This window comes from Eleutherodactylus coqui, chromosome 1, assembly GCF_035609145.1.
Source record: "Eleutherodactylus coqui strain aEleCoq1 chromosome 1, aEleCoq1.hap1, whole genome shotgun sequence".
NCBI lineage: Eukaryota > Metazoa > Chordata > Amphibia > Anura > Eleutherodactylidae > Eleutherodactylus > Eleutherodactylus coqui.
This window is the reverse complement of record NC_089837.1, coordinates 363,435,379-363,460,784: the sequence shown is the minus strand read 5'-3', so window position 1 is coordinate 363,460,784 and position 25,406 is coordinate 363,435,379. Positions and strand designations below refer to the sequence as shown.

The 25,406-nt window shown below is 42.3% G+C and overlaps 1 protein-coding gene across 1 annotated transcript in view; it reads right to left on the bottom strand.

Moving 5' to 3' along the window:
* Positions 1 to 25,406, bottom strand: part of MRPS9 (mitochondrial ribosomal protein S9) — a 79,184-nt gene that overhangs the window by 38,519 nt on the left and 15,259 nt on the right. The window contains exons 3-5 of the mRNA XM_066577825.1: positions 7,037 to 7,099; positions 5,235 to 5,265; positions 2,931 to 3,010 (exon numbers count right to left, since the gene is read on the bottom strand). Coding sequence (XP_066433922.1) covers positions 2,931 to 3,010; positions 5,235 to 5,265; positions 7,037 to 7,099 — 174 coding nt within the window. The remainder of the gene's footprint in view (positions 1 to 2,930; positions 3,011 to 5,234; positions 5,266 to 7,036; positions 7,100 to 25,406) is intronic.

Genomic DNA, 25,406 nt, shown 5'->3' with positions numbered 1-25,406 from the left:
GACAGAACGCCGGGGGAGGTGAGTAATGATTTTTTTTTTCTACGGTATGTCTTACTTTCGGGGTACGGCTTACATTGGCCGACACCCCCGATACGTCTTACAATCGGGGGTGTCTTACTATCGGGGAAACACGGTAGTATAATGCAATACTATGCTATTGCATTATACTATATTTTAACAGGCATGTCTTTAATAGGTAAACGTTCATGCTACCCATGGGTCTTCCAGAAGTCTCCAGGATGACCATGACCCCCAGATGGCACCCCCGCAATCGTATTGTGGTGGGGGCTATTCTCAACATCTATGTACTGATTGAGACATTTAAATGCCACTTGCAGAACAAAACAGTGGCATTTAAAAATAGTTACAATCAGAGTTTTCTATGGTTGCAGTTATTGCCGGCACATATAAGGCTGTCAGAGACAGATGATACTTGCTGTGTATGGAGTGGGTTCAACAGAATATGCAGTGGATGGCTATATACATCCTAACTGCATGATGTATTTGCAGTTAGGACGTATATAGCTGTGTGTCACAAAGGGGTTAATGAGAACAAATTTGCAGTGAACCAAAATGTAGACTTTGCTACATGCATGGCAGAATAAGGCACTATTTTTTGGCTATATTTGGTAGCGTTAAGAATTATTTTGGACTAGTTATTACTGTCCATAGGCAGACAAATATCTATCAGTAGCCAGAGGGTGGGGTGCGTGGGGTTAGACTAGAGAGCACTAATTCCTGTAGTCCTCTAAGTGTGCCATTACTAATAAAATGCAAGTTTTTATAAACTACTTCACAGATATAAAGCAGACATATATTGTTATAACCAGTGTGCCTGTCACTTACCTATCCCGTCCTTGGAAAAAGGCATCCTAATGGTGCCTCTAGGAGAGTAGCAGGATTGGGATTGTTAATAGTTTATCCATATAGATTGTATATGGTAAATGGAAAATAATTTGCTTAATATACCCCTAAAGCAAGTTCCAAATCAGCAGACATATAAAAAAAAAAAAAAATGAAACAAATCCTAATAAAGAATGAGCATGTCAAGTGGAGTTAGGGCTTATTCTCGCGACCGCGATTTTGGTGGATTTTATGCACGTGATGCACAGCCGCATGATACGCAGTGAATGAAAGTACATGGACTTTAATTGATCTGTTCACATTAGCGTGTAACCACTGTGTAAATATGCGCATGAAAAAGACCGTATCACACAACGAGAGCCCTATTTTTTCTGTGGGTCGTGATGCAATGCGGTCCATACACGATACATTGCATATGGGCAACGATGGATACGCAACTCCACTATAAGACAGAGCGAAGAATTAAAAAAAAAAGTCACACTGCACACGACAGCGTGCGTGAGATATGTAGTCATGCGCAGTGCACTCACTGCCATACACAGCAATAGTCAGCTCACAGGCTGGTAAACTGTTTGTGACCCATGCAGCATTATATGCAGATGGTTGTAGGCCAAATTTACATAATGTGCATGAATTATTAGTACTGAAACACAATGCAAACCAGGTGTCAATTAAGTACACACCCTGTTGACTCAGGTGTAGTTAAAGACACAATGCCAAGTCACACCTTGATAAAAGACCCACAAATACTGTATATGTTGATAAACGTACCCCTTTATGTTTCAGTGAATGAAAAGTAATTACAGTAGTTTTTGGAATAGAAGATGCACTTTTTTTTAGCAAGAAATGCCTTGCTAAAAAGTGCCTGCATCTTCTCGTCCAGAGTCATGGGAGTCTTTTAGGGCCAGACTCCCCTGACAGCTCCCATAATGTCCTGACAGACTGTGCATAAGTGAGAACCATGCAGAGATACATAATGCAAAGTTTTCCCTCTAACTTTAAGATCCGGACAGGAGAGGTAGCTGAACGGTTCAGTAGAAAGCCGACAGCAGCGAAATACACCTCTTCTGTGGTACAGCTCCTGACTTCAGTATATAAGGTAGTCATGGGGCACTGACAAACAAAAGGAAAGATGAAAGTTGCTAGAATAAGCAGCATGACCTTTCATGACGTCACCAGTCCTGCCTTGTAGTAAAAGACAGACGTCTCAGGTACTAATCTTTTGTGCAGGGAGTATTTACCATTAAAGAAAATCAATGTGGGAGGCGCGTAAAGCAGTGGTGTGTATAGTGTGTGCAAGCAGCAGAGCTATGTGAATGTAGTGCGTTTGCAGCAGAGCTGTGCAGGTGCATAGCATATAAAGCTTAAGGCCTCATGTCCACTCAAAAAATACAATCCGCGGAGAATCTGCCGCGGATTTCTGCAGCGGATTTGCTTTAAATGGCATTTTTTTTACATGCAGATATCCGCACACATTGCTTAAATGTGATAGCAATGTTGCCGATCCGCGCGGATTCCGCGGCAAATGGAGCATGCCGCATTTTTACTCCCGCGCATGAAAAACGCAATTCCTTTAAAATGCCATCCGCGGGTGCAAAAATCAATTTAATGGACCCGCAGATGGCAATGATTCCCTAGGGGCAAAATTTCCGCCGTGGAATCCGCCATTCCATTTACCCAGTGGACATGAGGCCTTAATCTGTATAAATTATTTCCTTGCCATTTTCTGCTTTCTAAACCTGGAGCGCATCTTATAGTCAGGTCCAAAATATGGAATATATTCAATGTAGGAGGATATGCAACAAGCTATGTATGCAAGACTGGTTTGACCTAAGCTCAAACACATGTAGCCTAGCACACTGAATAATGAACAAACTGAGGAACGTCGGGGAATTCCCTCGCCAATATCGCCATGAAATCTCTCCCAATAAGCTTTTAAAAACTATTTATTTATTGTCTTGGATGTAAAAAGGAAAGGCCTGGTGTCTATTTGATGGAGTCCCTGGTGTAATTTAAAGCTTTGGCTTGCAGTTCACATAATTTATCATACAACACAGGATACTCACATGCAGTAATGAGTAAAACCCTTGCTTGCCAGTGTAAAATAGAAAGTGGAACGGACGCTTGTCTTCTCCCCACTGAATTGCTGTCAGGGGAGAAAAAAAAAACGCATACTTCAAGACATCTATTAAACAAAGGTGTTAATTGGGTTATTTACAAGACTAGTTTGCCATCTTATATCTAAACAAGGACGTCATAGCCTTACTATACCAATTATATGCAAGCCGCAGACAGTGGTGGGCTACTGACAGAAAAAGGGTCCTCTCAACTTTTAGTACCAATTAAAAATCTCTTGGACTTGTCTTGTTTACTACTGGAGCGACTAGAGGAATTGGCTTATTTTAACTTCACTATGTAACCATACCTGTTTAATTTATCAGTTTTAGAATTTTATGAGAGAGAGAGAGATGCCTGCGAGGAGAGTCTGTATATAGTTGCATTATTAGAGGCCTTAATCAGGAGTCCCCCCCCAAAATATACATTAAAAGTACAACCATAAATGCAGTTTTTAAAGACCCATACCCTGCTGAAGTACAGTGCTGCTATAGTACAGTACGAAGGAGAATAAGGGGCCTTTTAAACGGGACAATTGCTGGGCGCTTAACCCCATAATGCTGCAGGATGTACAGTTACGTCCTGGGCATACAGTGTTTGTATGGAGAAGGATAGAGAGCAGGTTCATCTCCACACAATGCAGGTATTTCTCACAGATGAAACCGCAGGCAACAGTCGTGAATGTTAACCATTTTAAATGCTACTGTAAATTCTGATAGCAACACTTAAATGCCCCGATCAAAGTCCGGGGGTCCCAAATGCCCGCCCCCACGATGAGATGTGGAGGTGCCATTCAGTTATGGCTGCCAGTGCAGATTGCCCATCAAGCCATGCATGTGGCGTGATTTAATAAACTGCCTGTCAGATCGTAGTACAGTGCAATACTATAGTATTACATCATTCTGCAGGACCAATCAGAGAATCGCAAGTTCAAGATCCTTTTGGAAAAATTAAAAAAAAAATAGAAAACAAAAAAATAAAAAAAGTTAACCCTTTCCAATCCAATTTGTATCCTGGTTTTCCTAGTGGTCTTACTCTTTTTCTGCTGTTATACAATGGTGCTATCTGCTGGCTAAAGCAAGTACTGCATGAGATGACACGGTGGATAGGCTCCGACAGCAGAGAGGCTGGCAATATACGGTAAGAAAACCCAGACAGATGTCTTCCAACATCGGAGCTGTACAGCCTTAAATCATAATGTCTTCAGAGGTCAGACAGTGGATTGGAAAGGGTTAAAATCATTTGAAAAAAGTTTTCTTATTTAGAAAAAGAGTAACAAAAATGTAAAAATAATATTTATAATTAATAAAAACAGAAAAAACATATTTAGTACCGCTGCGTCCATAAAACTTAGATCTATCAAAGTAATGCATTACTTATCCCGCATAGCAAACGTTGTCGGAAAAAAGAAACACGCAAGAATTGTACTCTTTTGGTCACCCCGCTCTCCAAGTGGGTTAAAAAAAAAGATAGAGCGACCCCAAAAAAAAACAAAAAAAACCCCCACACAACACACAATCATATGTACTCCACAATGGCACCAATAAAACTACAAGAGCTCTCGCAAAAAACAAGCCCTCAGAGAACTATGTCAAAGGAAAAATATTTTAAAAAATTATGACTGTCAGAAGATGGCAACAGAAATTTTAGTTTTTCCCTGAAGATATTTTATTTTTTTAAGGTAGCACAGCAAAATAAAAACTACATACATTTAAGTATTGTCGCAATCGTTCTGACCCATAAAATAAAGTTATGGCATTTTTGCTGGAGTGTGTACAGTGTAGAAACAATACCTGCTTACATGGTACATTAATTTGTACCATTGAAAAATACAACTCGTTCCGCAAAAAACAAGCCATCAGAAAGTTATCAAAAAGTTAGTAATAAATATGTTGTTTGTAGGAAATGAACTGAAAATGAAAGAAATGAAGAACAAAAAGCTGCATTAAAAAAAACCAAAAAAAAAAAAACCCACACACCTAATTAGAGATGAGCGAGCACACTCGCTAAGGACAATTGCTCGATCGAGCAGAGAAGGTTCAGCCGCCAGCGCAGGTGACAGGTGAGTTGCGGCAGTGAGCAGGAGGGATCTCCCCTCCGTTCCTCCCCGCTCTCCTCCGCCGCCGGCAGCCGAACCTTTTCTCTTGAGCGGGCAGGTACTCGCTAAGGGCAATGCTCGCTCGAGCAATTGCCCTTAGCGAGTATGCTCGCTCATCACTACACCTAATGGTCATTTGAATATCAGAATCACTTACCCATTTGTTTTGGAAATATCACATCAGGGTGCTGTAAAGGGGAAAACAAAGAGAATATAAAGCAGGAAAGTAAGCTGAAGACTGGGCTTAAATTATCAGTATGAGTTTTGTTCATGAATGATAGTTAGTGTTGCAGCGGTTTATAGATGGGTAATAACTGCCCCCTTAAGAACGTTTTTCATATTGATGATGTACAGAGAAATCCTAAATTAAAAGCAAAGAAAAAATGTCCACATTGCCTACTGATAGTTCAGAAGCCCAGTAAACTCTAAGACCCTTGGAATAAATATACAACACTTCTTATAGGGGATGTACACCATACAAATCAGGCTATAGTCACATGTGCATGTTAGTTTTCTCATTAGCTCATCTCATTATTAATAAAATGTTGAAATGCAAAAGCTTTGGTGGGGAGCACAGTATATAAAAAGTGTAAATGTTTTTATGTGATCTGCAAATATTTATTCAGTTGAATTTACATAAGAGCCTAAAGGCCCATTTAGACCCAACAGTTCTCGCTCAAAATTCGCTCAAAGCAGTCTTTTGAGCAAGAATCGTTGGGTCTAAATGAACGACATTGTGCAGTTTTTGCCCATGAGTTGTTCCTCGTTCAATTCTAGTTTTCTTGAATTAAGCGATGAACTCTTATCAGCAGTGCAGGCCGTTATCAGTCGGCAGCGCTGATAAGATTCTTTCAGCTTGTGTCCCGCTGTGAACTACCAGCTGTAATCGGGGAGAACAATACAGCTGTGATGTTCGCTGAGCGACAGCGGCGGTGTCCCACTCCACCTGCATAGCTCTTAAGTAGCTACTTAGCTACTATAGACTATGCAAAGATGATCGCTCAAAACTGTCGCTCAAACTGTCATTTGAGCGACCATCTGTCAGTGTAAATGGGGTCTTATAGTATGTTCACATGTAGTCCAAATGTTGTGGATTTTCTATTCAGACGTATCTGAGGCATTTACAGTACAAGTCATGTGAATGAGATTAAAGGGGTTTTCCAGTTGTAAACTATCAATGGCCTATCCTTAGGATAGGTCATCAATAGATTGGCAGAGGTCTGCTGCCTGGGACCCCAGCTGATTAACTGTTCAATAGGCTTATACGTTCATGCACTGAGCTGATTTCAGCACGAAGCAGACAACTCCGTTCTCACTGCAGTGGTCAGGCTTGCTATTGAGAACTTTGCCTGAAATACCAAGACTGGCCACTGCAGTGAGAACAGAGCTGTCTGCTTCCTGAGGAAATCAGCTCAGTGCACAAACACACTGGCTCAATGGGCAGCTGATCGGTGGGGTTCCTAGGCTGCAGACGCTTGTTGATCTACTACACTAGGCAAAAAAAAACCGGTGGTATTGTCGCATCATTTGGATAACAAACAAATGCTTAGTAACAGTCATTGAGCCAAAACTTTGATTGTCACATTGCTGACTATTATATGTACAGCGCAGGTTCATGATTATACATGATGTCCTGATCACAAAAGGAAACTTTTTTTCGAAATGAAAGTTATTTTCCATTATATTTTACAATTAGCTAACAGGAACAAAAACTTTTCTTAGACACAGAAATCGCATTGCCTAGTGCTATTGATGGCCAGTCCTGCAGATATAGCATGAAAAGCTTACACCGGGACAACCCCTTTAACAAATCTCATCCACATGGTGCGGAAAAATTCTGTGAGAAATCCGCAGCAAATTTGACATTTGGTACGGATGTTAAATCCACAGCATGTCAACTCATAGCAGAAAATATACTAAATATACACATACAATTATTGTTTATTTATAGGACATTACCTTCATAAGTGGCCGGGCCCTTTTATCAAATAACCCAGAGGGAAAGAGATACGCAATGGCTTTCTGAAATGAAAGAGTAAAATTAGACAATCAATATGAGAAATGTGAAAAAAAAAAAAACACATACACGACCAACATAACCTTCATTTCCCAACACATTATTTTAAAGGGTTATTCCCACAATCAGCCATTTATACAAAAGGCCCAGTCCTATCATAATGTGTATAGATAGACTTCCCAATGCCAAAATAAAATGACCTTCCTATGTCCTCAGTATGTATTTTTCGCTCTATAAGACGCACCAGCTGATGAGACGCACCCATGTTTTAGAGGCGGAAAATGGGGGAAAAAAAAGGTTTTAAAACTCACCCAGGGACAGGCAGGGGATAGAACCGGGCGACAGAGCTCCGTGACAGTGGTGATCGTGTGCGAGCCAAGAAAGGGAAGAAGCAGGTTGGTGGAGGCGGGGGAGCAGCAGCAGTTCCCACCGGCCTTCACCACCAATCAGCGGTACGTAAGGGTTGGCAGTGCAGGTGGGAGAGAACTAGTAAAAGATTGCGCTTTTGTCCACACAATAGTGAGTTTGCGCCGCAACCTTAATTTTCAGCAAATTTGCTCTACAAGATGCGAAAAATACAGTATATACTCTTGAATTATGGTATGTTCACACGACAGAATTCACAATGGAAAAATTCCACATGAATTCTAAAATGTGCATCTTTTTGATGCGGATCTCCATGCTCTGTCAATCATTTTTCCCAAAATTACATTAAAACTGGAATGGACAAATTACTGCAAATTTTCTATAAAACTACTGTAGGAGCAGAGTGATTCTTTTACTAGCCAAGCAGTAACTTTATAGACATCAACCATGACAATAAATGCCTTCGGAATACTCAGGACACTGGCTACCTGCATTTTATGTGCCCAGCCCTCTTCTACGGAACACAGACCTACACAACAGGGGCAGAGCAAGCCAAGAAACTGCCAAGCATTCTAGTACTAGTGCTGCATTGGCAAAGTGTCCCTTTAAATAGCTGTAAATAGAATCTCTATTTAGCCATAAGTAGCCCAAACAAAGCTTAACATGTATTCTTTTCTAAACCAGTTAGTTTGTGCCTTAAAGTTGTCACCATGATAAAGGCTAAGCTGCTGATCCCTCGAATATTTTTTAATTGGATGAGGTCCTCATACTTTGATGCAGAATACACTGATTTATGATAATGACTCTTAGAATAAAGAATTTGGCATTGACAGATATGTGGCAAGTATAATTCAATCATACCCAAAAGGAAATTATGGATTAATTACACAGCAGTAAAAAGTTGACAATTACAAATTTGTGATTATCTACTTACCAAGTCTGGGTAAAGAAATACATCAATGTCTGCAGTGCATTTGTTTTTCCATGCCCTCATCATTAGAGAAATGTGCAATAAATAACTTGTGTTGCAGTGTGTCAAAGTGAAGAAAAAAAATAGTGCTCTAGGAGCAATCTCTCATATGTAGCAACACTGATCTGAGGATACTCATAGCCAGAACGTGCCAACCCGAAAAGTTGTTCTGCAGGTATACATTCTCCCTCCTACACTGGAGCTAATGTTATGTCAGAACACAAAAAGTCGTTCACATTTGTATTAAATATCTCCCTTTAAAACTTTTGATTTCAGACTGAAACACAAAGCAAATTTTAATTCTTTCCCTCTGGTTTTCCAAATTCAAGTTTAGAAGGCGCTCTGTATGCTATAGATCACCACAGGCAATAACTGCTGCTTGTTACTGGGCCATACAACGGACGTTGCCAACATAAGGGCTCCTTCACCGACATCACTCAGTGCCCAGCAGCTATTGGCAGAAGCAGCACCTCACAGACATCCCTGTATGCGCTCTGCATATAGTACTGGTGAAATGCAGAACTTCAGGTCATTCTCCTTGCTTTCCTGGCCAAAGGCAGGAGCAAGCAGCTACAAGGAAGATTTGTACAGAATTTTACTTTTATGTATTTTTTCAGTTTTACTGTTTAACCCCTTCCTGAATGCACCCTACATGTACGGCACGTATCACTGTATGGAGCAGGCGACGACTATCGATGATTGCTGACACCGGCTCGTAACAGCTGCAATTGGAGAAAACTCAACAGTTGTTATGTTAACCCTTTAAATCATGCTGTCAATTCTGACAGCAGTATTTAAATGTAGCAACTGGGATTGTGATGTCCCAAATGCTGCCCCACGATGAGATTATGTGGTGCCGTCCAGGTGTCATGGCAGACATGGGCCCTCTGAAGGCCCTAGTGCAGTCATGAATGATTGTCTATTAAGACGTATAATGCAATATCACAATAAGTAAAAAAAGATTTTTTTAAAACATAAGAAATCGCTTAAGCTCTCCTTTCCCAACCGTCCCATCAAAAAAATTAAAGAAAAATTAAGTTGGAATTGCTGCATCCATAAAAGCTCAAGTAATTAAAATATATCACATTATTAATGTTGCATGGTGGACGCCATCAGAAAAAAAAAAGCATACAATGCCAAAATGGTGCTTTTTTTGGTCACCTTGTCTACAAGAAAACACTGAATAAAAAATTAATAAAAAAGTCATACGTACTCCAAAAATAGTACCAATAGAAACTACAGGACACTTTACAAAAAACAAGCCCTCACATAGTTGATAACTATGTTACCAAGAACAGTAAAAATGATTTTTATGAAAACAGGGAGGATAAAAAAAAAGCCAAAAAACAAAACAAAAACACCTCACAAAAAGGGCTGCAGCAGGATGGGGTTAAATGTCAAACATTAGGTATTTGTATGTTTTATACACATTTTGGTCAGATCAACAAAAAGGGCAGTAAAAAACACTGTTTAGGCAATAAAAGCTGAATAGTTCCCTATCCAGATGCTTAAATCCCAAAGATAAAGCGACTTTGATGTGTTCTTGGCAAAAAACCAAATCATTGCATGTGTCAAAAATTCCCAGAGGTTAAAAAATAAAATGCATCTGTTAACTAGGACTATTGCGACCTGTAACATCCATTTTATTGAAAGCGATTGAGCTAAAGAAAAGTTCATTTTGTTCAGCTTCCACTAATTCTTTTATCCATTAGAATCTTCCTCTGGAGCCTTCACTAAATGGACTCTGGGAAGCGGATCTGGCTCACCAGAGGCATCTGTGCTGCATTAATCTATTACTTAGCATGTCTTTTCTTAATCAAGGTTTAAAGACTCTCTCCAACCAGCCTACTGATTAAATAAGGTTACACAATGGGCTCACAACATAGATTTTCCTGGAAAACACCTGTTTTGCATTGACCATATATCGAGCCTTTATCCTGGCAGTCAAAGGAAGATAAGATGGTAAAGCACAAAAGTAATTATGTATCAAAAATCTTTACAAATGCACTCTCCTTGAGGTGTAGTGTAATATACGCTTCCACCAAATTACATTTCCATTTAATAAGGTTATAATAACTTTGTAAGACAGTTTGAGGGAGCTGCTATTTTAAAGTGAAGCTATATGGAAAAAATACATATATTAGAGATTTACTAGGGATTTTGGTTAGAAAGAAAAAAAAAGAAAAACACAAGTTTCTCGTGCAAAAACTGCACTGTGCAACCTTAGTAAATCACAGCAAAACATTTTTGACAGTGCAGCACACTGGAACTCCATAGGTATGTATGAATACAACTTTACTGGGCAATCACTAATTGATGGCTGTTCCTTCCAAGAATGCTTTAGGGTACTTAACGGGGTTACTTGGGAAAAAAAACTATTTATTGAAGCTTGGGTGCTGGAAACGCATTAAAAAGAAAAAAAATTACTCTCCGCTCACCCGATCTCCTGCTGTTCCTGTTAAGCCGATGCCCAGTCCTCCACTGCTCTCCACTTCCAACTGCAGCAGTGATGATGCCCTGACAAAGGGGCACGTGAGCACTGCAGCTAATCACCAGTCACTGGCTGCAGTGGTCACATTCTTGGTGTCAGACAACCCAGCACCTTCAAGCAACAGGAGAATAAAGTAGAAGGGTGGATTCAGATGACCGTATATCGGCTCGGTTTTCACGCCGAGCCGATATACGGTGTCCTTGTGCGCAGGGGGGGTGAATTTTGTATCTAGCTGCTTTCTATTCTGGACAAATAGATGAAATTCAGAAATGGGAAGCCCCTCTCCATTAAATTCAAAGTTTATAACAGTATTTGAAAATCTGGTTTCTAAAGCAAATAAAGCATGTAATTAAGGGTTGTCCAAGCATGGCTGAGGTGTACTCTGATGGCACAAGAGGTTTCCAAATATTGTACACACTGCAACAGCTCTACGTTTTAACAGGTTTGTGTTCTAATTTCACAGACGAGAAATAGAACATGCCAAAGCAGGTGAATATGCTGTGTCCACATGGACTGATATCCACTGCGAATTGCGCCCAAGTCGAGCAGGTGCAACTCCCAGTTTAGACTAGCATATATCTAGCTTTATGTGCACAGAAATCAGGCCTTTGTAATAAGTTTAGAAACGGGTGCAAAGATGTTTTCTAATTGATAAAAGTGTTGAAAATAATGCAATACAACAGCAAAGAGAGGTTTTTATTAAATTGCATTATTTCATGTATTATCATGGTGGAATGGAAAACAGTAAAAACAACCACATTGAGAATTGTGTAAATGTGCGGGTTTCATCTTTATGGCACTCACTGGTAGTAAAAGCGACATATGGGTCATTACAATTAGGGGTGTGAAAGTATTAAGATTAATTGTGCTACACTTGTTATTCAGGGATTAATACAGTTTAGTCCGAAGTTCGTAAAAGCGGCGTAGCTTTGTCAGTGGGGGCTTCAGCGTTGTCTGGAGACCATATTTAGTCACCATCAGCATTCTCTACTCTTATCAATGCACTTAATGTATTCACTCATCAGTACTAAATAGAGATGAGCGAGTATACTCGCTAAGGCACTACTCGCTCGAGTAATGTGCCTTAGCCGAGTATCTCCCCGCTCTTCCTTAAAGATTCGGGGGCCGGCAGGGGGCGGGGAGCAACGGAGGGAAGATCTCTCTCTACCTGCCCCCCCCCCCCCCCGCTCTCTCCTGCTCCCCGCTGCGCAACTCGCCTGTCAGCCACGGCGGCCCCCGAATCTTTAGGGACGAGCGGGGAGATACTCGGCTAAGGCACATTACTTGAGCGAGTAGTGCCTTAGCGAGTATACTCGCTCATCTCTAGTACTAAAAACTTTTGTAATAATTTGCTACTTTTTTACTGTAATAAAAGATGTAACTTAGGGTGCCATTTCCTGTGATTGGAACAATGCACATTCCTTTGTTCTACTTTGCACTATTAATCAAGTTAAGGCTGCATTCCCACGAACGTATATCGGCTCGGTTTTCACGCCGAGCCGATATACGTTGTCCTCGTGTGCATGGGGGGGGGGGGGGGGGTGTATAGAAGAGCCAGAAGCAGGAACTGAGCTCCCGCCCCCTCTCCGCCCCTCTGCACTATTTGCAATGGGGAGAGGTGGGGCGGGGCTAATTCTCGGAACTCAACCCCGCCCCTGGCCCCCCTCTCCCCATTGCAAATAGTGCAGAGGAGGCAGAGAGGGGGCGGGAGCTCAGTTCCTGCTCCTGGCTCTTCCATCCTCCCCCCCCCCCCCGCAGATGAGGACGGTGTATATCGGCTCGGCATGAAAACCGAGCCGATATACGTTCGTGGGAATGCAGCCTAACATTAAGCTAGCTTCTCAGAAAGAGGACAACAGTGACTTCACACACAGTTAATCGTTAACGAATTGGAGAGAACTCAGATCCAGGTAGCCTTATTGTCAATTCCAAATTTAAAAGAATAATCAAACAGTTTCTGGTGGAAAAAACGGGTAGAATAACAAGTCCAGTGAATTACCAAATATGAATGGAGGCCAAGTACCAGTGAATTAAAAAAGCCGCTTTAACTAACAACTATTTACTGCTGCTTGTAGTCTCTGTCCTGGTGCAAGTCACAGGCTCGACTATCTGCCTAAGTAATTTCTCTCATGTATGAATTGAATGTCTCCTTCATGTTGTTCTGAGTGTATATGTTCTATTAGGTGGTGACAGTAAGAGACTCTTAATAGACTTGTGCGTTTATAACACCCCGTATCTCTTGTTAGAAGATTTACAGACAGACCGAACAAAGAGTTGAAGACCTACAATTGCCATGCTGTTCCCCTCCAAAGGACAATAGGTCCTACCCTAGTCCAGCATTATATTTAAGGAGAAATCTTGATAGTCATAGGAAATAGAGAATTTGCTCCAGGTTGGATAACTAGACTTGTTTGCAATCATAGACGAGTGCACTTGACTAACCCGCACAAATGAACTTAACACGTAGTGAGATTGATCTGTGCTAAATAGATATACATTGTGTCGAATGTTTCGGTCTTACAATGGTAGCTTGGTGTTTATTCAGTCTAAGGAATACCCATCCACCAGATTGCTGTAACCGGAGTCAGGTACTTCGGACTAATGGATTAAGAGATTTCAGGGAAGTTTCCATTAGTAGTCCTTCAGAGAATGACACTGCAGTTCATCCGAGGGCAAAGTAAGTAGTAAATGTCTCAGGGACAGGGAGATCGCCGCAGTGGAGGTCATGCTCAATTATTCTGGCAAATGAGACTCCAGGAGTGCCAAAAGGTGTTTAAGGAGGCATGTATGGCAAAGATTGGATATTTGGATGTGGATAAATAATGTTTGTAAGGATGGATAAATGATCATAGATTCAGAAATAACAGCTTCAGATAATCCCTGCTTGAAAAGATGTGAGATTATGGTCAGAGCGTGTAGAGAGAAGAAGGAAAATTGTGAAATCCGTTATACAATTCCGTTACTTGCCTAGAAATTTAACTTTTCAATGTTTCCAAGAGCTAAGGAGGAGTAGGCGCTAGCCAGAAAGCAGAGCGTAGTTCAAGAAACTGCATCCTGGTATAAACTGCATGTTAAGAATATGTGGTAGCTAAAGATGAGCGAGTATACTCGCTAAGGCACATTACTCGAGCGAGTAGTGCCTTAGCCGAGTATCTCCCTGCTCGTCTTTAAAGATTTGGGGCCAACGGGGGAGAGCGGGGAGGAACAGAGGGGAGATCTCTCTTTCCCTCTCCCCCCCACCCCCCGCAACTCACCTGTCACCAGCGTCGGCCCCCAAATCTTTAGAGACGTGCGGGGAGATACTCGGCTAAGGCACTACTCGCTCGAGTAATGTGCCTTAGCGAGTATACTCGCTCATCTCTAGTGGTAGCACGATTTTATAGAGTTAGCAGGCTGTGCTATCTCTGCACAAAAGATAGCATATATTTTTTGTTAAAGGAGATGTCTCGAGGAAGCAGTTAATTTTTTTTTTTGCCCAGTCCCCCCCATTAAACACACATTACTAAGCCCCCCTGTAAATGACATTTCTAGCTGGTTCGTACTTACCGTTCCAGCGTTTCAGCAACTTATAAAAGTTTCCTCAAGATGGCCGCCGGCTCTTTCCCCGTCGCTCGCTGCAGCCCGACATGCGCGCTCCCGAGACGCCGCCAGCTGTGTCTCCATGGCAACCGGACGCCCCGCAGCCGCCGACCAGACGCCCACCGCCAGGCAGCAGGTAAGCGGCGCTAGCCCCCGGCTCCCCAGCGCTAGACCCTCAGCCCAGGTGAAGGCCCCGGAGCCCAGCGCTAGGTTCCGGAGCCCAGCGCTACTTCCCCCGGCCTAGCGGCAGCCCCCCCCCCCCCCCGGCCTAGCGACAGCCCCCCCGGCCTAGCGACAGCCCCCCCGGCGCAGCCCGGCGCAGCGGCAGCCCCCCCCGGCCTAGCGACAGCCCCCCCGGCCTAGCGACAGCCCCCCCGGCGCAGCCCGGCGCAGCGACAGCCCCCCCGGCCTAGCGACAGCCCCCCCGGCGCAGCCCGGCGCAGCGACAGCCCCCCCCCCGGCGCAGCGGCAGCCCCCCCCCCGACCCATCACTTACCTGGGAGGCTTCTCGGGGCGGCTGGGCTGGGCTGGGCTTCTCCGCTGGGCAGCTCCAGTTTCTGCGCCTTCCTCTAACAGAGGATGGTGCAGAATGGCCGCTTCAGCGCGCTCCCGAGCAGTGACAGCTCGTCTGCGCATGCGCAGAAGAGCTGTAGCGGGGAGCACACTGAAGCGGCTCGTGCTGAATGGAGAAGACCGGACTGCGCAAGCGCGTCTAAAAAAGCAAGCTGCCAGCGAATTTAGACGGAACCATGGAGACGAGGACGCTAGCAACGGAGCAGGTAAGTGAATAACTTCTGTATGGCTCATATTTAATGCACAATGTACATTACAAAGTGCATTAATATGGCCATACGGAAGTGTATAACCCCACTTGGTTTCGCGAGACCACCCCTTTAAATCAGATTGTGTAATTTGATTAATAATTCAGATTTGTTTTTTTTTGTGTGTGAAGGGCCTGTATATGTGCCATTGTTTCTTATCTGGCTGTATAAGTTATATGGTTCATGTGTACCACTTGACGGTTGGGCATAAACTGGGAGAGACATACCCAAAAAGCTGGGAAGCAGCAGCAGGTCTCCGTTTGAGTGGGGAAAATGTTTTTTTTTAATATTATATATATTTTCTTGATGTGTGCCTAACACAATGTATAAGTTATATTCAGTATATTGTGTTTTAATTATTTGACTACTATTGAATCGTGATACTAACACAGTAATGAGACAATTGTGTACTTGGCAAGCCTGATAAGTACATCGTAAACAGCATCAAATTAATAACAAGGGTTTACTTAAACGTGTATTTCGTTTTCAATCTGTGTAACAAACCTGAGTGTTTAAGAAGTTTATATCGAATACATGCCAATAAGGTTATTTATATGTACCGCACAGCACATGAAGTGTAACTAACTACTACTACTTGCTTGGATTGAATGTCTGACAACAAATAAAAGACCAGTGTCATAGTTTTCTAGTATGATGCATATACGCAATTGCCAAAGTAATATGTTCTAACTGTAATATATCTCTTTATTTTGAAGGTGTCATGTCTCAAGCGATAGATAGGTGGTTTATTGCTGTACATCTGGATGCTGGCCCCTTTCTTATATTAGTGCCATAGTTGCTCCTGCATCTCTCGCAGATTAATTCACAGACGTAATCCTGGAATATGATTTAAATCTACTGCTACTTTAATGGAGGTCAAGAAATTCTTCATCAGACACAAACGAAGTACCTTTCTACTGCCAGGCTCAGGAAAATACAAGGGTGCTTTCTGAACCCAGTGTAATTTCACCATTAATAGATGTTCTGTGTTGAGCCCACCTATATCGGCCCACGATGGAGAGGGATCAATCAGAAAGATAGTAAAGACCACAACTGCCTTTAACACATGAAAGCAGAAAATTAAGGAAAGTCATAGAGAATTACATTGCTACTGTCGTCTTTTTTTCGTAGGTGGCTTCAGGTATTGCAAAGATGGGTAATGCAAGACAGGATATGCACTGGCCATGCGACATAAAGTACTATCAAGACAACTACTCCCTAGGAGGTCGACCTAGGAGGTGAGGCGGAAGGCATGTAAGATGGCTAGAGATAAGACTGTAAGCTGCAGGCAAAGTTTAGGAACTCTATGAGCATCACCCACAATAGGCCCACTGGCATAGTAGAAGCTTTGTGGGGTCCTTGGGCAAGCCCATGAGAAATGCAGAAGTAGTATCAGACTTCTGGTCGTCACTAACTCTACCCAGATTGCAATCATCAAAGTCAAGGGTCACACCAAAGAGACCACTCCAGAGACATGTGTGTCTGATATGGCAGTCTAATGGACCAAAGCGGTCTTTTCCAATGGAAAACCTTAAGACGTTTATCCTCCTTGGGTGGATGATTAGGGTCATTAGGCCTATCCTTACTCGTCAGAGGGTATGCAGCTGGAAGAATGATTGCACAAGGACTGGGGCATTTATTAGAATTATAAGATAAGAAAACCATGTTAAAATAACTTTGCTTCTGATTTCTATCAAATGTTTGTATTTTGTAACAGTGTTTCATGTTATATGGATGTAAGAGACCATACCTGACGGAGAAAATTAGTGTTAGTGCACCCAGATCAGAAAACAAAATATTTTGCGAGTATCCCACATGTTGCCATGGTATAGATCAAATGGTAAGCCACATCTGGTATCAATGTAGTACCAAAGTTGGCACTGGAACCAATAGTTCCTAGCTCTGGCAGGCAACACCCTAGAATCCTTCTTTAGAAGAAACTCCTCCCAACAACTTCTGCCTAGTAGGCTTGGGGCTCCATATCTTCCGTTCATGCAAAAGGTGCTAGACCAATGCACGCACGTACCGCCACTGCATTTCCTATGCCCCAGTACATTTTATCAGTGGGGAAGTACAAAGCAAAAGGTTGACCCGGGAGCAATGTAGGAGACGTCAGCAGAAGACCTAAATACCACACCACTGTGTACGACAAATATGCTAAATTCTTACATTTTGCCACGCAGGTATAAATGTATTCATAAGCCTATTAGATACGATTTAATGAGCTAGGTAGCCCTATTGACACAAGCCGTAGACAAGTAAAAATTCATCTCTGTCAGTGGCAGTCTGAGGCCCATTTCCAGGCAAGGAGAGGTAAATTTTCATATATTACATAGAGTAAAACTGAAAAATGAGAAAAAGCAAAAATTAGGGAATAGTAATTTATTTACTACATTTCAGATATATGGCCTATAACGTTTAAGGATAAGGCTGTAGACAATGTAGAAGCATTAGCCATGAGCTGGATATCACTGGCTTTTACAGAATGAACCGAGCAACCTACATTTTAATTAAATAATAAAAAGGGTCTCGCAAGTGAAAACACTGGGATGTGTGCGCTGCCCACTACAAGGAGAACTAAATGGCATTACAGCCCTTCCCAAGGCCAAAGCTGTCTAGAAGCCTCCTCCGCCTCCTCTTCCCCTGCCCTTATGTGTTCCAGCTGAGTAAGACTAGTGCCATGAATAAAACATAACCTTATGCCTCACATTTCTCTTGTTTTTCAGGAACAGACTGAATGCATTTTCATTATGTTTTTACCTCATACATTTGGTATTTAATGAGATTGTAATATATAAAGCTTTATATCCTGAACATTTGCATCCTTGTTTTTACAAAGTTTACATTTCTAAAAATTTGGGTTATGTAACAAATTTTAAAGGGGTTTTCCGACTAATTACTTTTATGGCCTAGCCACTAAATCGACCGCAGACAATGAGGGTTGGGAGTCTGCAGAATATATTACCTACAGACACAAGTACAACCGCCAGACCGCAGTTCTCTCAGGAATGGTAGGGGTCCCAGTAGTTGGACCACAAGGATGTGACCAGTGGATAAGACAGACCAGTACTGTGTCATTATCTCATACCGAAAGAGGATTACAACCTGATGAAGGGAACAAGATAGAAAAAGGCAGTATAAAAAGTATTCTCTTTAAGAAGGTACTTGCCGAGGTGTGCGAGTATGTGTATGTATATATCACATACATACATACATACATACATACACATAAAAAACAGCAACCACATCAAAATTGTCACAAGGACAAATATGGTTTTGCCACACCAACCCCCTCTTCCCATGTGTGTAAAGTCTAATACAGTGCTGTTACACGTGCTGCTGCCGCCATGTGCTGTGATAGGTTACCATCTTCATCAACCATCTACTTCAGTGCCAGCTCCCTATACTTCCAAGTGGCCATGTGCAGTGTCATATTTGACTGGTGTGACTGTGTGCTTACGACGCGCTGCAGTTTTCACTCGGTCCCCTGGTCATCTTATTAGCACTCAGGCCAGACACCTATGGCACCACAAGATCTCTTTGTGCATGTGACATCAAATCGACATCCAAAAGTTTCCCATAGCTTTTTAATGGGAAAAGCCTATGGTTAAGATTTTCATCATGGGGGAAAATAAAATTCGCATGCGAAAATCCAGAAACAGATTTTTCCTAGTGACTGAGCTCAGGAACCACACCAAATAAAAGTCTGTGCCAACCATGGGAACGTCTGATGCAGATTTTCATTGAAATCTGGATTAGTGACCTGTGGATATAGGTTCTGGTTGCGTTCCCATGTGGCAGATCAGCACCAGATTCCACACCATGCACTAAAATTTAGTATCGGAGATTGATACAAATCTTCACCAACAGCCACCACGTGTGAAAGCACCGCCATATTACCCTTTCGGTAAGGTGCTCTTGTCAGCGTATGCTTCATTCTTCCTCCTCCAGACATACCTCTGATCCATAGGTCCAAAATGTTCCAGTTTTGTTTCTTTGCTCCACAGAACAGAATGCCCAAACCTGTGTGGGTTATTTATATGGTTTTGAGCATACCGGAGCAGACTTTTCTTGGGTCAGTAGGTGTGTACGTCTGAGTTTGGACATGAAGACTCAGCATTTAGTATATGCCTTACTATCACAACTAAGTGCTGTTGCCACCAAATCAGGCTGCAGGTATTTTGCAGTCACTTGAGGGTGATGGCTTCCTCTTTCTGCCACTTCCAAGTAGTGTAAGCAGAGGCCGTTAAACTTTGAACTTGCGAACTATGCTGCCAATTGCTCCTCTAAGAACATTTAGTGCCTGTTATCCGTTTCCTTGTTTGTGCAAGGCAATGATCTATTCTTTTAACTTTTTGGACCACTGTCTTGACTAAAGTCCCATTTACACAGGGATGAGCTCTTGGGCAAACAATGCCCGACAGCGGGTCCCGGTGAAGCTCTCCCTGTGCTGTTACACAGAAGCGAGTATCGCTGGTATCACTCAGAGCGCTGCCGGCATGGGGGGGCGGAGTGGCCGCAAAACGCTTTCTCCCTCGACTGCCTCCGTTCACTGTAAGTGGGCAGTCGTTTAGAACTGAACTGCTGTTTACACTGAATGGTTGGCTGTTCAGTTTCTGCATACAGAAATTCTCACTCAGTCACTTAGTCTCTGAATGCATTTACACGGGACGACTATCGGTCAAACTCTTGTGGGAGCGTGGGAATTCGAACAACTCTGAAGATAATCGTTCCATGTAAATGAGCCATTAGCCATGTCTAACATGCAATCAAGCACCAGTCAACAAAGCCATAGGGAGGCCAGGCACTTGAAGTGTTTTATCTCAAGCACACCTGATGCAAGTAATAAAGCCCTTGATTAGTTTCATAAGGTATGCTTGAAACACCTGATTTGCAGATAGTGTGAATTACTGCCCTGCAAAAACGCAGGAGGAGTTATACTGATTACAGTCGGCACCTAGACGTCCGAGTTCAGTCACTGAGACTTCCAGCTGTAATCAGCGCAGCTTCTCCTGTGTTTTGCAGTGCAGAAGGGTCTGTTTAGAGGAGCAGATTCTCGTTTGAACAAGTAGTGACGTCACTTGTAGGTAGCTGATTAGCTCTAGGGCAGTCTGTTTATATAGACAACTACACTGCTGGCTCGTTTAAAGGGGAATCGTTTGGTCTGTCACATTCACTGTATAAGTGACTAAGGACTTAACGAGCGCTGTTTAAACCGAACCATAAGCAAACGAGCCATCGATGATAGTTATGGCTGCATAAAATAGACGAACGAAAAGTAAACGATTATCGTTGGCTTCTGTTTAGACTGAACAATTATCACTTTCACTCGTTTGAAGATTATCGTTCTGTCTAAAAGCACCTTAACGCTGCTGTGTAATATCTGCCTAAATAGGGATTCTTTTCAGAGGGCTGAACAAGGGCTGTGACAGAGGAGTGTGTTTTAGTTGCATCTATGGGTCTATAATACAGACTAGGGTCCTAGCCTGACCGCGGTTATCCCGACAGGTATTCCCATAATACAGTTCAAATTAGGGCACACTCACACAAGCGTGTTTTGGCTGCATATTACGCGCATAATACACAATATACAGAAAATATTCATGCATATTTTATGCACCCATACACAATAATGGTGCAAAATATGCATCAAAATAGGATCTGCTGCGTGTGAAAAACACAGGTCTGAATGGCCCAATGTAAGTCAATGAGGTTTTAGCACTGCTTATCATCAAAATGCACTTGCATGAGTTTGCCGATAAACCTGTGCTCAGGCCACGACATTTGTTCGTCTTATGGAAATATAACCGGAATACAGCTGTCACCTACCTGCTTCTGAGACAGCAGTAGTCAACAAAAAAAGCATTTTGTGTTGAATTTATAAAAAAACACTTATGTTATTTGTGTTTTACTATTTGAATGGTTCTTGTTTGATTGGTTTTTTTTTTGCAAACAGCTGAAAGTTTGTAAATCAACCTAATTTGCACTGGGGGTTGAATAATTTTGATTGCAACTGTACATCTCCTACCAATTTGTTGTCACTTTTTTTTTTTTTTAAGTCACCACCCGTTTACTAACTCAGTGAGATGGTGACAGCTGGCGAAGACTGGTGCATATTGGCATCGGTCTGAATCCCACTGAAATGAATAGGGCCTGACAGCTGGGCAGGTCCCAAATTTATCATACAACACATTATAAGAAAAAAAAAATGAAACACGGGTGAATGTACCAAAGTCAACTTTTCAGAAGCTTCTTCCCTCAGTTTTAGGGTGCATTCACACGGGATGAGTTTTGGACCAGTTTCTGCCCCATTTACAGTTTTACCACAAACATGTAAAACACATGCAGTTGTGGTTCGGTGTTAATCACATCCATGTGAAAGCAACCTTACAGCCGTAACACAGCAATAAATGTGCCCTGGTGTGCCATGGTGCCCCAGTTGGGTTATGTTTAGGCTACTTGCCAACCTGCTGTATTTCTGGCTACTACAGCACAATTAATTATGCTAAATGGTTTAATCCATACAGCATTTGCTCAGCTGACTAGCGGGGTTAATAGTACTTGGCTCTGCCAACTGGATAAGAGGGGCATTAGCTTGACAACTGAATGCGTTTCTCCTGCTTGGTTGAAGTCTGCCAAGCCAGTACAATCGAGGACGACCTGTTGCCAATCCTCGTCATGTGAGGATAATGAACCCTTTTGAATAGACGTAGGCCACAATTTTGATAGGAAGCATTGGTTACAATGGGTTCTTCTGCAAAGACGACATGGCGCAGTAGGGAGATTATCCATCTTGGGGGGGATACAGGACTAAAGTTGGGGGAATGGATGCGCATTGAGAGATTTACTTTGGTGGATAGACCTGTCAATCCCACACAATCATAAAAAAAAAATAGATACACACATATATATATATATATATATACACACACACACACTACCGTTCAAAAGTTTGGGGTCACATTGAAATGTCCTTATTTTTGAAGGAAAAGCACTGTACTTTTCAATAAAGATAACTTTAAACTAGTCCTAACTTTAAACAAATGCACTCTATACATTGCTAATGTGGTAAATGACTATTCTAGCTGCAAATGCCTGTTTTTTTGTGCAAAATCTACAAAGGTGAATAGAGGCCCATTTCCAGCAACTATCACTCCAGTGTTCTAATGGTACAATGTGTGTGCTCATTGGCTCAGAAGGCTAATTGATGATTAGAAAACCCTTGTGCAATCATGTTCACACATCTGAAAACAGTCTAGCTCGTTACAGAAGCTACAAAACTGACCTTCCTGTGAGCAGATTGAGTTTCTGGAGCATCACATTTGTGGGGTCAATTAAACGCTCAAAATGGCCAGAAAAAGAGAACTTTCATCTGAAACTCGACAGTCTATTCTTGTTCTTAGAAATGAAGGCTATTCCATGCGAGAAATTGCTAAGAAATTGAAGATTTCCTACAACGGTGTGTACTACTCCCTTCAGAGGACAGCACAAACAGGCTCTAACCAGAGTAGAAAAAGAAGTGGGAGGCCGCGTTGCACAACTAAGCAAGAAGATAAGCACATTAGAGTCTCTAGTTTGAGAAACAGACGCCTCACAGGTACCCAACTGGCATCTTCATTAAATAGTACCCGCAAAACACCAGTGTCAACATCTACAGTGAAGAGGCGGCTGCGGGATTTTGGGCTTCAGGGCCGAGTGGCAAAGAAAAAGCCATATCTGAGACTGGCCAATAAAAGAAAAAGATTAAGATGGGCAAAAGAACACAGACATTGGACAGAGGAAGACTGGGAAAAAGTGTTGTGGACGGATGAATCCAAGTTTGAGGTGTTTGGATCACAAAGAAGAACGTTTGTGAGACGCAGAACAAATGAAAAGATGCTGGAAGAATGCCTGACGCCATCTGTTAAGCATGGTGGAGGTAATGTGATGGTCTGGGGTTGCTTTGGTGCTGGTAAGGTGGGAGATTTGTACAGGGTAAAAGGGATTCTGAATAAGGAAAGCTATCACTCCATTTTGCAACGCCATGCCATACCCAGTGGACAGCGCTTGATTGGAACCAATTTCATCCTACAACAGGACAATGACCCTAAACACACCTCCAAATTGTGCAAGAACTATTTACAGCAGAAGCAGGCAGCTGGTATTCTATCGGTAATGGAGTGGCCAGCGCAGTCACCAGATCTGAACCCCATTGAGCTGTTGTGGGAGCAGCTTGACCGTATGGTACGCCAGAAGTGCCCATCCAACCAATCCAACTTGTGGGAGATGCTTCTAGAAGCGTGGGGTGCAATTTCACAAGCTTACCTCAACAAATTAACAGCTAGAATGTCAAAGGTGTGCAATGCTGTAATTGCTGCAAAAGGAGGATTCTTTGACGAAAGCAAAGTTTGATGTAAAAACAATGTTATTTCAAATACAAATCATTATTTCTAACCTTGTCAATGTCTTGACTCTATTTTCTATTCATTTCACAACGCATGGTGGTGAATAAGTGTGACTTTTCATGGAAAACACAAAATTGTTTGGGTGACCCCAAACTTTTGAACTGTAGTGTGTATATATATATATATATATATATTTTTTTTTTTTTTATTAGAGCCCATCTATATATTTAAGTCTAGTTTTTATCGGTGTGTTAAGCTTCATAAGGGCCGGTGTCAAACCATTGCACATCTTTGTCTGGATTTTGTAGCCCGGATGGACTGCGCTGATGGTGGTCACCTGCTAAGCTCTTTGGGACGAATGATGCTGTCCTCAACTATACACTATTGGCCAGTAAGTAGACCATATAGGGTTCTTGCATGGGGGGGGGGGGGGGGTCCCTCTGCAGTCTGCATTGGCCCCTGCACCAAGCAACCTTTATGAATGAGGCCTTGCCTAGTTTTACATCCACTACAAGTAACATAGAAAAGGAAGCAGAATGGAAAGTGTTTAGTTGAGCTTCGATCATCAGCAAGCACAAGAGCTCTGTATGGTCTGAGAACAGCACTAGGTCAGGACTGCTATCTCTATTAATTAGCCACCCCAGCTGGGCAGTGGGTCGGCAGCTGTTAACGTGATCAATGACTTACCTAAATGTCATCTCAACTGATTCGCTTATAAATTACCAGCAAGTGAGACTAATGTACAGGTGCTAATTTATTTAAACTGTTCTCTTCACTTGTACGTAGCATTAGAAACTGCATCTGGCACCTAATGTTAGCTGTCAGTTGTACTTAGTCATGCCTCTTCTAATGACTCTGTTCATTAGAAATGAGCACAAATTATGAAATATTGTGAAAAATGATACGGCAAATAGAATGGACACAGCAAATCAATTAGAGAAATTTCCTGCAGAATTCTCTCTCCTAGCAGGAGGAAAACATGCAGGTTTCCGTGCAAGAGATGGGATAACAATTAAAAAGCAATTGAAGAGAACCTGTCAGCATTATTTATCAATCTGCTTGCTTTGCAGTTGCTAGAATGATGCACTGGCATGTTAAAACAAATTGTTTCTCTAGTGATATTTGAAGTTTCCTGTAATATATATATTTATTTAGCACCAACATATTTCTTGGGTGAAAACACAATGCAGGTACAATTACAATCACAAGCAAGTTTACAATCCCTCACACAACCCCTTAGACTGAAGAATAAAGTTATGGGTCTTAGAATATGGCGACAAAGGGATTTTTTTTTTCCTTCGGGTGACTACCCACTACAGTTCTTTCTCACTGCGAAATTCGCAGCATTTTTTTTTCTTCAGGGATCTATGGGACTTGTTAATGTTAAAATTGCATCGCGCAATATTGTGATTATGCCGCGATGCGTTTTTAACATTAGAACGCCCCATAGACACCTGGAAAAAAAAAAGCTGCAAATTCGCAAACGCTAGTGGGTAGTCACCCTTAGGGTTCATTCAGACGACCGTATATCGGTTGGGTTTTCACGCCCAGCCGATATACGGCGTCTCTCTGCGCAGGGGGACGAAGCTGGAAGAGCCGGGAGCAGTGCTCTGAGCTCCCGCCTCCTCTCCACCCCCTCTCCGCCCCTCTGCACTATTTGCAATGAAAGGAGGCGGAACGGGGGTGGGGCTAAGTTTCGGG